The following is a 13534-nucleotide window of genomic DNA, read 5'->3' as shown; positions in this document are numbered from 1 at the left end:
TTCACTAATGGTATTTAGAATCAAACACATTGAGATACAAGTATATAGCCCATATTTATAACTTCACATACAAAAATGATACACACATACAGACAGCATAATCATATGCAGCAAATTACAGCCTTTTCATGGACATCTTACTTGACCTTCTTTGTACAAGATTTGGTGCAACTATAGGACCTTGGTTGCCACAATGATCTATATGGTCACAGTTCATGTCAATAACATCACAGGGGGTGGGGAAAATGAGGGAAGGGGGGTGAGGGGAAGAGACAGTGGGGAAGGAAGGGGGTGGAATAGGGCAGGGGGAGGTGAATGTGGGAGTGAGGGGAGGGAGATGGAGAAGAAAAGGGGATAGTGGAATCATGGGGGGGAGGGGGAGGAGCGGGAGCCCGGCATGCATTTTCCCCTCATCAGCAGCTGGGGCTCCCCCATTAAGCAGACCCATCGAACCCTCACTCTGACAAGCCCTACCCTCCTACACCTAGACCCCTCTGATGAGTCCTGCACACCCAGACCCCCACCCCACTGATCCCCAACCAGCTGTACCTGGATCCCCACCCCATCAAGCCTCACTCACCCTGCACCCAGACCTCCCCACTGAGCCCCCACACCCAGATCCCCCCTGCTGAGCCCCAACTACCTTCACATGGTTCCCTTGCAGAGTTCCATTGACCTACACCCGGAACCCCTCAACAAGCTTCTGTACAGCCAGATCTCCCACTAAGCCTCCCACACCCAGACTGCCCCACACAGAAATTTCACCCCACACCTGGATCCCCCCACAATAAGTCCCTCCACACTTGGATCCTGCTGGGCTGCGCCTGTCCACCCATGCCTGGTGCACCTGGTCCAGAGGGGCAGGGCCCCAGGGTGTTTCTGGGCCAGGCCCAGCCCTTTCACTGTGTCAGGGTCAGATGCAGCCTCACTGCTGAGTCCCTATACTGGAGGAGGCAGCGGCTTCAGGGTGATCTCCCACCTCAATGTAGTCAGTGACCTGTACTCCCCACTGCCATATGGATCCATTTATTTATTGACAAATAACATTTGCAGAATTTTAAAATATTGTGCACAGAATTTTTTTTTTTTGGCACAGAATTTTTAATTTGCTGATGCAGAATTCCCTCAGGAGTATAAGTTTTACTCAAAAAGGAAAGAAACTAATTCTGGGCTGCATTCTGGATGCTTGTGCTGCCTCACTTGCAAAAAGTGGACCTAAAGCCAGTAAAGCCAACCCTGGGATGATCACGCTAGCAGAGGAAAACCATCTGGTGGCACAGAGCTTGCACAATGGCTCCTATGCTGCTCACCCCTCCCTGCAACCAGTGTATAGAGGGCAAGACCCAATAATCCCTGGCTGCCATACCAGCTCCCTGGACTCATGGGCAGCTAGCATAATTTATAACAGCCCTCAGGGGCCAGTTCAGTGCACAAGCAGGCCAGCACCAGGGAAGTGAAAAGATGACTTAATTGTACCCACTCGTATGCACACACACAGCCCCCCATGCTACTCCGTGACCTCCTTGGCCATAGTCAAAGTTCAGGGCTCAATACATTTTAACTAGGGCTGTCAAGCGATTAAAAAAAATATCACACTTAATCACACTGTTAAACAATAATAGAATACCATTTATTTAAATATTTTGGGATGTTTTCTACATTTTCAAATATATTGCTTTCAATTACAACACAGAATACAAAATGTACAGTGCTCAGTTTATATTTATTTTTATTACAAGTATTTGCACTGTAAAAAAACAAAATAGTATTTTTCAATTCACCTAATACAAGTACTGTAGTGCAATCTCTTTATCATGCAAGTTGAACTTACAAATGTAAAATTATGTTAAAAAAACTGCATTCAAAAATAAAACAAAATGTAAAATTTTAGAGCCTGCAAGTCCACTCAGTCCTTCTTGTTTATCCAATCGCTCGGACAAACAACTTTGTTTACATTTGCAGGAGATAGTGCTGCCTGCTTCTTGTTTACAATGTCACCTGAAAGTGAGAACATGCGTTCTCGTGGCACTGTTGCAGCCAGCGTTGCAAGATATTTACATGCCAGATGCGCTAAAGATTTGTATGTCCCTTCATGCTTCAACCACCATTCCAGGGGGACATGCGTCCATGCTGACAACAGGTTCTGCTCAATAACAATCCAAAGCAGTGTGGACCAACACACGTTCATTTTCATTATGTGAGTCAGATGCGACCAACAGAAGGTTGATTTTTATTTTTCGTGGTTCGGGTTCTGCAGTTTCCGATTTGGAGCATTGCTCTTTTAAGACTTCTGAAAGCATGCTCCACACCTCATCCCGCTCAGATTTTGGAAGGCACTTCAGATTCTTAAACCTTGGGCTGAGTGCTGTAGCTATCTTTAGAAATCTCACAATGGTACCTTCTTTGCATTTTTAAAACCTGCAGTGAAAGTGTTCTTAAAATGAACAACATATGCTGGGTCATCATTCAAGACTGCTGTAACACGAAATATATGGCACAATGCAGGTAAAACAGAGCAGGGGACATACAATTCTCCCCCAAGGAGTTCAGTCACAAATTTAATTAATGCATTTTTTTTAAACAAGCATCATCAGCATGGAAGCATGTCCTCTAGAATGGTGGCCGAAGCATGAAGGGGCATACCAATGTTTAGCATATCTGGCACCTAAATACCTTGCAATGCCGGCTACAAAAGTGCTATGCAAATACCTGTTCTCAATTTCGTGTGATATTATAAATAAGAAGAGGGCAGCATTATCTCTGATAAATGTAAACAAACTCGTTTGAGCGACTGGCTGAACAAGATGTAGAGCTGAGTGGACTTGTAGGCTCTGAGTTTTTACATTATTTTGTTTTTGAGTGCAGTTATGTAACAAAAAAAATCAACATTTGTAAGTTGCACTTTCATGACAGAGATTGCACTTGTATGAGGTGAAAATACTATTTCTTTTGTTTATCATTTTTACATTGCAAATATTTGTAATAAAAATAATATACACTTTGATTTCAATTAGAACACTATATTAAACTGTAGTAAAATATTCAAAATATTGAATACATTTCAATTGGTATTCTATTGTTTAACAGTGTGATTAAAACTGCCATTAATCGTGATTAATTTTTTAAAATCGCGATTATTTTTTTAGTTAATCATGAGTTAACTGCGATTAATTGACAGCCCTAATTTTAACCTATGTGAATACATTTAAAAGTATATATTTATGACAGTGCACAAAACACCAGCTTTCTTCACTTTTGACAAAAATAATTGATCCACTGAAGTGAGGAAGCTGATGCCATCACATTTTGTAATTTAGCAACATTAAAGCAAAAAAAATCACTTAAATTGTGTTTTGCACAGAAATCTCTATTGCAGGATATTGACAGCAGCAGTACTGGAGGTTTTAATCTTTGAGTAGGTAAACAGAGAGAGATATAGTATAGTTTTCTTCCTTTTGTACACCTTCTACTGAATTTTCATCTGTCTCCATAATCTATTGTTATGCTGCAGTGTTACTGGCTGTCATTAAGCATGTCTTTGATCAATCACACACCTGATTAAAGTCAATGGGTGAACTAACTACCTGTCATTCAGGCTAAATGGAATGGGCAATTAACCAGTAAGAATCACAGAATGGTAGGGCTGGAAGGGACCTAAGGCAATAAACTGCATGGCAAGGCAGATCAGAAACTTTGGCTCACACAGTTTAGTGTTTCCCTTGGATTGATTGCAAAAGCAGGGACTAGGGGTTTGACTGGTTGCAGCTGTGTCTCTGGGAGCATCACAGGAAAAAGCAAGAGAAGCAGTGGTGATCATGACCTTGGGAGAAAGCGGATACACAGAGCTTCTTCTGGGCATAGTGCTTGTTGGAAAGGCAGACCTGGATTTGTAAACAAGGAAACTGCCTCCTGTTTGTTTCTGCCTTCAAGGAAACAGACTTCGTGTACAATATTTGTAAATAAACAGGACTGCTGCATAGAAATACCTGACTTGCATCAGCAATTTTTCCTTCCGATGGTAACAACCTACCAATGCCCTGAAATATTGGCTAACTACTCAGGCTAAAGGGATAACACTACTCTAACTTCTTCACAGGCAACCTCAAGCTTTCCTATAATCTATAGCAGGTATAATATGACTAATTCAAGATGAGGCTGTGCAGTTTCACCATCATCATCTGGGAAAGCAGCGTTCAGTGTGTTGTCAACCAGAAAAATCATAGTTCATGAAATATTTGTGTCTTCAGTGTATTCCAACTCTCAGAAGTCCAGTACTCCTATCGTTGAGCAGGCTGACTAATTACATCAAATAGGTTCATTTGTTTTGTAAGCAATATGTCACTTTCAGTGAAGTCCATTTTAGATATTAGAGCTGTCATTAAATGCAGCTTGTAGAAGATTTTAAACTTCTGGATTATCCCATATTTCACTGATTTCCGACATAAAGGGCAGTTTATTGGAATCCTTTTTTAAATTCACATTTGGAAGATGACTATCAAACATTACTAGTGATGCTGTTCATAAACAAGCACCTTTGGAGTTTTACTGTTAGAAGTATTAAACTAATCACTTCATATGGTAGATGTCATCCAAGCATATTAATTGTGTCTCCAGGTAACTGGTGCATTTGGAATATTCAATGTTGTGTAGCAATGTCAGTTAGCAGCAGCTTTTCTTTCTAACCAGTCATGCTGTAGTACCACCTACTATTCTGTTGGCCAATTTTCTACCCTTGGCTTTGCCAGCTGCTTCTACAAGCGAGATTGTTTTTCAGTGGTTTGCACACAATCTTATTTCATCTGCATTCCATATGGTATCAGGCTGATGGCCAGAAGAGATTGTGAGCAGTCTCTTTTTCAATTCATAAAAATCTCAGACATCAGCAGCCTCACCATACAGTTATTGAAAGCTTAAAATAACATTCTTTAGCTCTCAGACTCATGGCTAACTTTAAAATCATCCCTTTCTACCCATTGTGCCACCTCCAATGCCTTACTTTGCAGTAATAGCCCAGTTAATTCATTAATCTTGCAGTTTTAAACTACATATGCAGGGATTCACTGATATAACTCTTCTAGTTTTTTCTCTCTCTTTCTTTTTTAAAATATCTTGCTTAATCAAGGTGTTTCTGCCACTCACATTGAACAGTCTGCCTACTTAAAGTCTTCTGGATCTGTACATGATAAACTCTTTTGCTGCCTTCCTGTTGCTTTTATTGTGTGTCTTTCAAATTCAAGGGCTAAGAGCACAGCTCCCATTAACTTCAATATGCTCTGGTACTTTTCATCTGATGCCTTTCTCTTCTCCTTTGTCTATGGTCTTTTCCATAACATGGTTTGGATGGTACCTGGCTACTTTAGGAGCCACATAGGCTACAGCAGATGGATGGCTCAGGGTGTCTAAGAACACATTTAACAGATGGCCACTTTCCATAGGGAAACTTAATATCTGAGAGAGAAAGAATCTCAAATTTTAAGATCCACCAACAGAAGACACTATTGGATTAAAAGTATTATTAAATATTGTCGGCACCACTGGGAGGTGGTTTTAATTGAACACTTCACTATATAAGTACATTACCATCCCCAGCCATCACAGTGCTACTGCAGCAACGGCAAAGTGGATGTGAGAGGTTGCTGTGTTAGGAATGGAAGAATTGTGAATCCAACAATCTGTTAACAGACTGGGCGTGAGAAAGACTGAAAGCATCAAAGGGAAAGTGGCAAGGGAAGCTGGTTGTGGGAGAATGCACAACCACTGACTTCAGTATTATCTTGACCTGAACAAGAAAATGAAAATAAACCCAGAGTACTATAGTAGAGAAGTTGTGCTCTCAAATAATTCAAATGTATTGTGAGTTTATTTAAGCTCTGTTTCAGAGTGGTAGCCGTGTTAGTCTGTATCAGCAAAAACAACGAGGAGTCCTTGTGGCACCTACGCACCCGATGAAGTGAAGAAACAGATTGACAGAGCCAGAAGGGTACCAGGAAATCACCTACTACAAGACAGGCCCAACAAAGAAAGTAACAGAATGCCACTAGCCGTCACCCACAGCCCACAACTAAAACCTCTCCAGCGCATCATCAAGGATCTACAACCTATCCTGAAGGATGATCCCTCACTCTCAGAGACCTTGGGAGACAGGCCAGTCCTTGTCTACAGACAGCTCCCCAACCTGAAGCAAATACTCACCAGCAACTACACACCACACAACAAAAAAAAACCAACTCAGGAACCAAACCCTGCTACAAACCCCGGTGCCAACTCTGTCCACATATCTATTCAAGGGACACCATCATAGAACCTAACCACATCAGCCACACCATCCAGGGCTTATTCACCTGCACATCTACCAATGTGATCTATGCCATCATGTGCCAGCAATGCCCCTTTGCCACATACATTGGCCAGACCAGACAGTCTCTACGCAAAACAATAAATGGACACAAATCTGACATCAGGAATCATAACATTCAAAAACAAGTAGGAGAATACATCAATCTCTCTGGTCACTCAATAACAGACCTAAAAGTGGCAATTCTTCAACAAAAAACCTTTGAAAACAGACTCCAACATGAGGCTGCAGAACTGGAATTAATTTGCAAACTGGATACCATCAGATTAGGCCTGAATAAAGACTGGAAGTGGTTGGGTCATTGCAAAACCTAAACTTAATTTCCCCATTACTAATTTCTCCCTACTGTTACTCAAACCTTCTTGTCAACTGTCTGTAATGGGCCACTCTCTTACCACTTCAAAAGTTATTTTTCCTCCCTTGGTATCCTGCTATTAATTGATTTATCTCGTTGCACTGACCTGACACTTGGTAAAGCAACCCCCATCCTTTCATGTATTTATATCTGTTCCTGTATTTTTCACTTCATTCATCTGATGAAGTGGGTTCTAGCCCACGAAAGCTTATGCCCAAATTATGCTTGATAGAGATTCTGTAGGTGTTTGTCTCTCTCTGAGGTATTGGAGCAAATGCAGTTGTATCTTAGAGCTTGGCTGTAGACAATGGATCCTGTGATGTGGCCTGGATGAAAGCTGGAGGCATGTAGGCAAGTATAGCGGTCAGTAGGTTTCTGGTATAGGGTGGTGTTTATGTGACCATCGCTTATTATCACTGTAGTGTCTAGGAAGTGGACTTCTTGTGTGGACTGGTCCAGGCTGAGATTGATGGTAGGGTGGAAATCGTTGAAATCTTGGTGGAATTCCTCAAGGGCCTCCTTCCCATGGGTCCAGATGATGATGATGTCATCAACGAAGCGCAAGTAGAGTAGGGGTGTAAGTGGACGAGAGCTGAGGAAGCGTTGTTCTAAGTCAGACATAAAAATGTTGGCATACCGAGGGACCATGCGGGTACCCATAGCAGTTCCGCTGACTTGAAGGTATAAATTGTCCAAATCTGAAATAGTTGTGGGTGAGGATAACGTCACAAAGTTCAGCCACCAGGTTTGCCTGATGGTATCGGGGATGCTATTCCTGATGGCTTGTAGTCCATCTTTGTGTGGAATGTTGATGTAGAGGGCTTCTACATCCATAGTGGCTAGGATGGTGTTTTCTGGAAGACCACCAAAGGATTGTAGTTTCCTCAGGAAGTCAGTGGTGTCTTGAAGATAGCTGGGGGTGCTGGTAGCGTAGGGCCTGAGGAGAGAGTCTACATAGCCAGATACTTCTGCTGTCAGGATGCCAATGCCTGAGATGATGGGGTGTCCAGGATTCCCCGGTTTATGGATTTTGGGTAGCAGGTAGAATACCCCTGGTCGGGGCTCTAGGGGTGTGTCAGTGTAGATTTGTTCCTGTGCTTCTTTAGAAAGTTTCTTGAGCAGATGGTGTAGTTTCTTTTGGTAATCCTCAGTGGGGTCAGAGAGTAATAGCCTATAGAATGTGATGTCAGAGAGCTGTCCAGCAGCCTCTTCTTCATATTCTGACCTATTCATGATGACTACAGCACCTCCTCTGTCAGACTTTTTTATTATGATGTCAGAGTTGTTTCTGAGGCTGTGGATGGCATTGTGTTCTGCATGGCTGAGGTTATGGGGCAAGTGACGCTGCTTTTCCACTATTTCAGCTCATGCACATCGACAGAAGCACTCTATGTAGAAGTCCAGTCTGTGCTTTCGACCTTCAGGAGGAGTCCACGCAGAATCCTTCTTTTTGTAGTGTGGGTAGGAAGCTTCCTGTGTGTTAGTGTGCTGTTCAGTGGTGTGTTGGAAATATTCCTTGAGTCGGAGATGTCAAAAGTAGTATTCTAGGTCACCACAGAACTGTATCATGTTTGTGGGGGTGGTGGGGCAGAAGGAGAGACCCCAAGATAGGACAGACTCTTCTGTTGGGCTAAGAGTATAGCTGGATAGATTGTTAATTTGTTAGTCTCTAAGATACCACAAGGACTCCTTGTTATTTAAGCTCTGTAATAGTACATGCTCCCAGGGGAGGGAGTTGAAGGAAGGAACAAGGGCTTCCCATCATAGGCACCGACTCCGTGGATGCTCTGGGGCTGGAGCACCCACAGGGAAAAAAATTAGTGGGTGCTCTGCACCCACTGGCAGCCAAGCTTCCCTCCCATCTCACCTCACCTCCACCCCCTCCCCTGAGCACGCCTGCGTCCCCGCTCTTCCGCCTACGTCCCAGCGCTTGCAGCCGCAAAACAGCTGTTTTGCGACTTAACAAGCTCCGGGATGGAGGGGGAGGAGCAGGAACATGGGTGCGCTCAGGGGAGGAGGTGGGGAAGAGGCGGAGCCGAGGTGGGGATTTGGGGAAGGAGTTGAATAGGGGCATGGAGGGGGCAGAGTTGGGATGGGGACTTTGGGGACGGGGTTGGAATGGGGGCGGGGACGGGGTGAAGTCGGGATGGGGGTGGGGGCAGAGGGGGGTTGAGCACCCACCGGTGCCAGCAGAACTTGGCACCTATGCTTCCCATACAGTTTTCTGTGGCAGAAGATTGAGGACCTTAATGGGGGACTTACACAGGCAGTAGAGGGAGGGTATGTGGATGTGCACTGGGAAAGCAAGTATTTGTCTATATTAGCTAGTGCAAATCCACCACCACAACTACAGAATCATACAAATGTAGGGCTGGAAGTGACCTCAAGAAGTGACCACGTACAGCCCTCTGCACTGTGGCAGGACCAAGTAAACCTAGACCAATGCTGAAGGTGTTTGTCCAGCCTGTTCTTAAAAATTTCTGGTGATGGAGATTCTATAACCTCCCTTTGAAGCCTGTTCTAGAATTGAACTATCCTTATAGTTAGAAAGATTTTCCTAATATCAAAACTAAATCTCCCTTGCTGCAGATTAACCCCATTACTTCATGTTCTTCCTTCAGCGGACACTGAGAACAAATGATAACCCTCCTTTTTCTAACAGCCCTTGACATATTTGAAGACCGTTATCAGGTCCCTCCTCATTCAGTCTCCTTTTCTCAAGACTAAACATGCCCAGTATTTGTAAGCCTTTCCTCATAGGTCAGGTTTTCTAAACCTTTTATGATTTTTGTTGCTCCCCTCTGGACTCTGTCCAATTTGTCCACATCTTTCCTAAAGCATGGTGACCAGAAATGGATATAGTACTCCTGCTGAGGCCTCACCAGTGCTGAGTAGAGTGAGACAATTACCTCTTGTGTCTTATATACAACACTCCTGTTAATACACCCAGGAATTATATTAGCCTTTTTGCAACTGCATCATATTGTTGACTCATATTCAATTTGTGATCCACTATAATCCCTAGATCCTTTTCAGCAGTACTACGGCCTAGTTGGTTAATCCCCATTTTATAGATGGGATTTTGATTTTTCCTTCCTAAGTGTAGTACTTGTTTTTATTGAATTTCATCTTGTTGATTTCAGACCAGTTCTCCAATTTGTCAAGGTAATTTTGAATTATCATCCTGTCCTCCAAAATACTTGCAACTTCACCCATCTCGGTGTCATCTGCAAATTTTATTAGCATACACTTCATTATCAAAGTCATTAATGAAAATATTAAATAGTACCAGATCCAGGACTGATCCCTGTGGGACCCCACTAGATGCCTCCTCCCACTTTGACAGCAAACCATTGATAACTACTCTTTTGAGTCAAATCTTTCAACCAGTTGTGCACCCACTTTACAGTAATTTCATCAAGATCGTATTTCCTAGTTTGCTCATGAGACTGTCAAGTGGAACTGTGTCAAAAACCTTACTAAAAATCAAGTACGTGGGGTAGCTGGTGAGGATTCCTTTCTGGAGTTCTGAGGATATTTTGGTATCAACAGCATGAGACAGGCACCGGGAGATGTGTGCCATACCAGAGGAGAGGAAAACCTCACTCAGTCTGTCACAACTTTTCCCATCCCCTCTCCATGCACAGCATTACCTCTCTATGAAAGGGGGCGATCTTTAGCCGCCTTGTTTCAAATGTGTGTTGGGGCTGCTTCCAAGTACTTTTCAAGTCATCCTTTTCAGGCTGCAGATCATGTGGCATGGTATGAGGATTGATGCCTGGTGCAAGAAAGAAACATCAGCTGTAATATATCTCCTCACCATACTGTTGATATAGTACTTCTCTTAAAACAATATAGTAGCGAAATAAAGACATGACTGATTCCGTAGAAGTAGTAGGAGGCAGTGATACACACATGCACACCATAAATCCATCCCAAAAGAAGTAATTGCACTAATTCAACCACAAAAAGAAAGCTCATATACATACAAGCAGCTCTGATATATTCTGATCAGTAGAAATCAGTGGGATGAACAAACACACTCCTACTTGTCATATAGGGAACACACATCTATTACACTGCAAGGGGATCATGAAACAGTAAGTCCTCAGAAAGTCTGAAGAAATCAAAGGTTTCATCTTTCTTCCAAATCCTTTACCTTTCAAGGACATAGATGCATGTACAACTTCCTTGGAGTCAAGGTCCACACTTGTTTGATCAGGTTGGTACTTGTTGACAGTTTGGCCCAAAGACATGGATTTCTGGGACCAAGAAAGAAGGAAAGGAAGGGAAAAGTTTAATGGACTCATACATCATGTGGATAGGATTAGTGTTTTAATCTTCTCTATCCACCTGAAAAATGCCATTTGCCCCCCACTGATACATAACTAACTGCCTTTGAGGTGAAATACTGTCTCTACTAGCAACGCTACATAGTAGAGTCATAAGAAAGGAAATAAAAAAACCCTTTCAACTGAAACTACAGGAGAAATTTTAGGTTGGTAGAATGTAACTATGTGGGCTGGTAGATAGCTAAGACAGCTGCCGAATCCTCTGTGTAGTGAAAAGTGACTGATGGGAACACTTCCTAAAATGCCCCAGCCTTCTGAAGCCATCTGCCTCTGGCTGCAGAATGTCTGGAAATGGCTTCCTTCAAAGGTCATCAATTCAAGTTTGCTCAAGAGCAACAAACTCTTTCTCAGCTTCCATCCTGCTGGCCTGGAGATCTACATCATACATCTATAGGTGAATCGATTCTGTAATTTAGTGAATCTCCTCCAGAAATCCCTTCACCACATAGCTCCTCTGTGAATCATGGCATCCCTTTGCCACCCTCCAGCAACACAGCAGTATGGGTGAGGGAAATACTTTTCTCCAGCGGCAAGACCCTAGGCTAGGCTGTGACCAATAGGTCCTGCTTGGGCTAGACAAATTCAGACTGACAATAAGGCATACATTTTTAACAGTGAGAGTAATTAACCACTGGAACAATTTACCATGGGTCATGGTGGATTCTCTATCACTGGCAATTTTTAAATCAAGGTTGGACCTTTTTCTAAAAGATCTGCTCTAGGAATTATTTTAGGGAAGTTCTTTGGCCTGTGTTATACAAGAGGTCAGACTAGATGATCACATTGGTCCCTTCTGGCCTTGGAATCTATGGATCTGTGAATATGCAACGCACTTGGATAAAATGGATATTGTGGTGTACACAAAGCTTCTTCCAGCTCACACATTGATCCAAAGAACAGTAAAAGTGATCTGAGGACTGAAAAAGATGGTTACTCACCGTTGTAACTGTTGTTCTTCGAGATGTGTTGCTCATATCCATTCCAATTAGGTGTGCGCGCGCCGCGTGCACACTCGTCGGAATATTTTTACCCTAGCAACACTCGGTGGGTTGGCTGGGCGCCCCCTGGAGTGGCGCCACCATGGCGCAGGATATATACCCCTGCCGACCCAACCGCCCCTCAATTCCTTCTTGCCGGTTACTCCGACAGTGGGGAAGGAGGGCGGGTTTGGAATGGATATGAGCAACACATCTCGAAGAACAACAGTTACAACGGTGAGTAACCGTCTTTTCTTCTTCAAGTGCTTGCTCATATCAATTCCAATTAGGTGACTCCCAAGCCTTACCTAGGCGGTGGGGTCGGAGTGAGATGTTGCAGAGTGCAAGACTGCTGAGCCAAATGCTGCATCATCTCTGGACTGTTGAACCAGTGCATAATGCGAGGCAAAAGGTGTGAACCGATGACCAAGTAGCTGCTCGACATATATCCTGGATGGGAACGTGAGCCAGGAAGGCAGCAGATGAAGCCTGAGCCCGAGTAGAATGGGTGGTGATGTGGCTAGCCAGAACATGAGCCAAATCATAACATGTACGGATGCAAGACATCACCCAAGATGAAATTCGTTAGGATGAGACCGGTAGGCCTTTCATCTGATCTGCCACAGCTACGAAGAGCTGAGGTGACCTTCGGAAGGGTTTTGTTCTCTCGATATAGAAGGCGAGAGCCCTGCAAACGTCTAGGGCGTGCAGCTGTTGTTCCCGTCGCGATGTGTGCGGCTTCAGGAAAAAGACTGTGAGGAAGATGTCTTGATTGACATGAAAGGCAGACACCACCTTAGGGAGGAAGGAGGGGTGTGGTCGCAGCTGTACCTTATCCTTATGGAATACCGTATATGGGGGATTAGCTGTCAAGGCCTGAAGCTCAGATACTCGTCGCGCCGAAGTAATAGCGACGAGGAAGGCTGTTTTCCAGGAAAGGTACAGTAGCGAGCAGGTGGCCAGTGGTTCGAAAGGGGCACCCATAAGTCTGGCTAAGACCATGTTAAGATCCCAGGTAGGAGTCGGTCGTCTGACTTGAGGATACAGACGTTCTAAGCCCTTGAGGAACCTTGAGACTATGGGGTGAGAGAAGATCGAGCGGCCATTTTCCCCTGGGTGGAAGGTAGAGATGGCTGCCAGATGGACCTTTATGGACGAGACTGCTAGGCTCTGTTCTTTCAAGGACCAGAGGTAGTCAAGAATAGCAGGAACAGGTACCTGCGTGGGCACTAAGTCACGCTGGGTGCACCAGCAGGAGAAACGCTTCCACTTGGCCAGATATGTCATCCTAGTGGAAGGCTTCCGACTGCCCAAGAGTACCTGCTGAACCGAGGCAGAACAACGCAACTCAGACTGGCACAACCATGCAGCAGCCACGCTGTGAGATGAAGAGACTGCGGATGGTGAAGCCTGCCGAAGTTCTGTGTTATCAGATCGGGCCAGAGCAGCAGAGGAATCGGGTCTGCCACTGCAAGGTCGAACAATATGGTGTACC

At 44.0% G+C, this 13534-nt stretch overlaps 1 protein-coding gene across 11 annotated transcripts in view; it reads right to left on the bottom strand.

Moving 5' to 3' along the window:
- Positions 1-13534, bottom strand: part of FAM227A (family with sequence similarity 227 member A) — a 62283-nt gene that overhangs the window by 12959 nt on the left and 35790 nt on the right. For all 11 annotated transcript variants that reach the window (XM_044985332.1, XM_044985273.1, XM_044985281.1 and 8 more), the window contains 2 exons: positions 10870-10972; positions 10364-10488 (listed from right to left, as the gene is read on the bottom strand). In XM_044985332.1, the coding sequence (XP_044841267.1) occupies positions 10364-10488; positions 10870-10972 (228 nt within the window). The remainder of the gene's footprint in view (positions 1-10363; positions 10489-10869; positions 10973-13534) is intronic.

This window comes from Mauremys mutica, chromosome 1 (genome assembly GCF_020497125.1).
Source record: "Mauremys mutica isolate MM-2020 ecotype Southern chromosome 1, ASM2049712v1, whole genome shotgun sequence".
NCBI classification, from domain to species: Eukaryota; Metazoa; Chordata; order Testudines; family Geoemydidae; genus Mauremys; species Mauremys mutica.
Note: the sequence above shows the minus strand (reverse complement) of the source record. Positions and strands in the feature narration are given on the sequence as shown.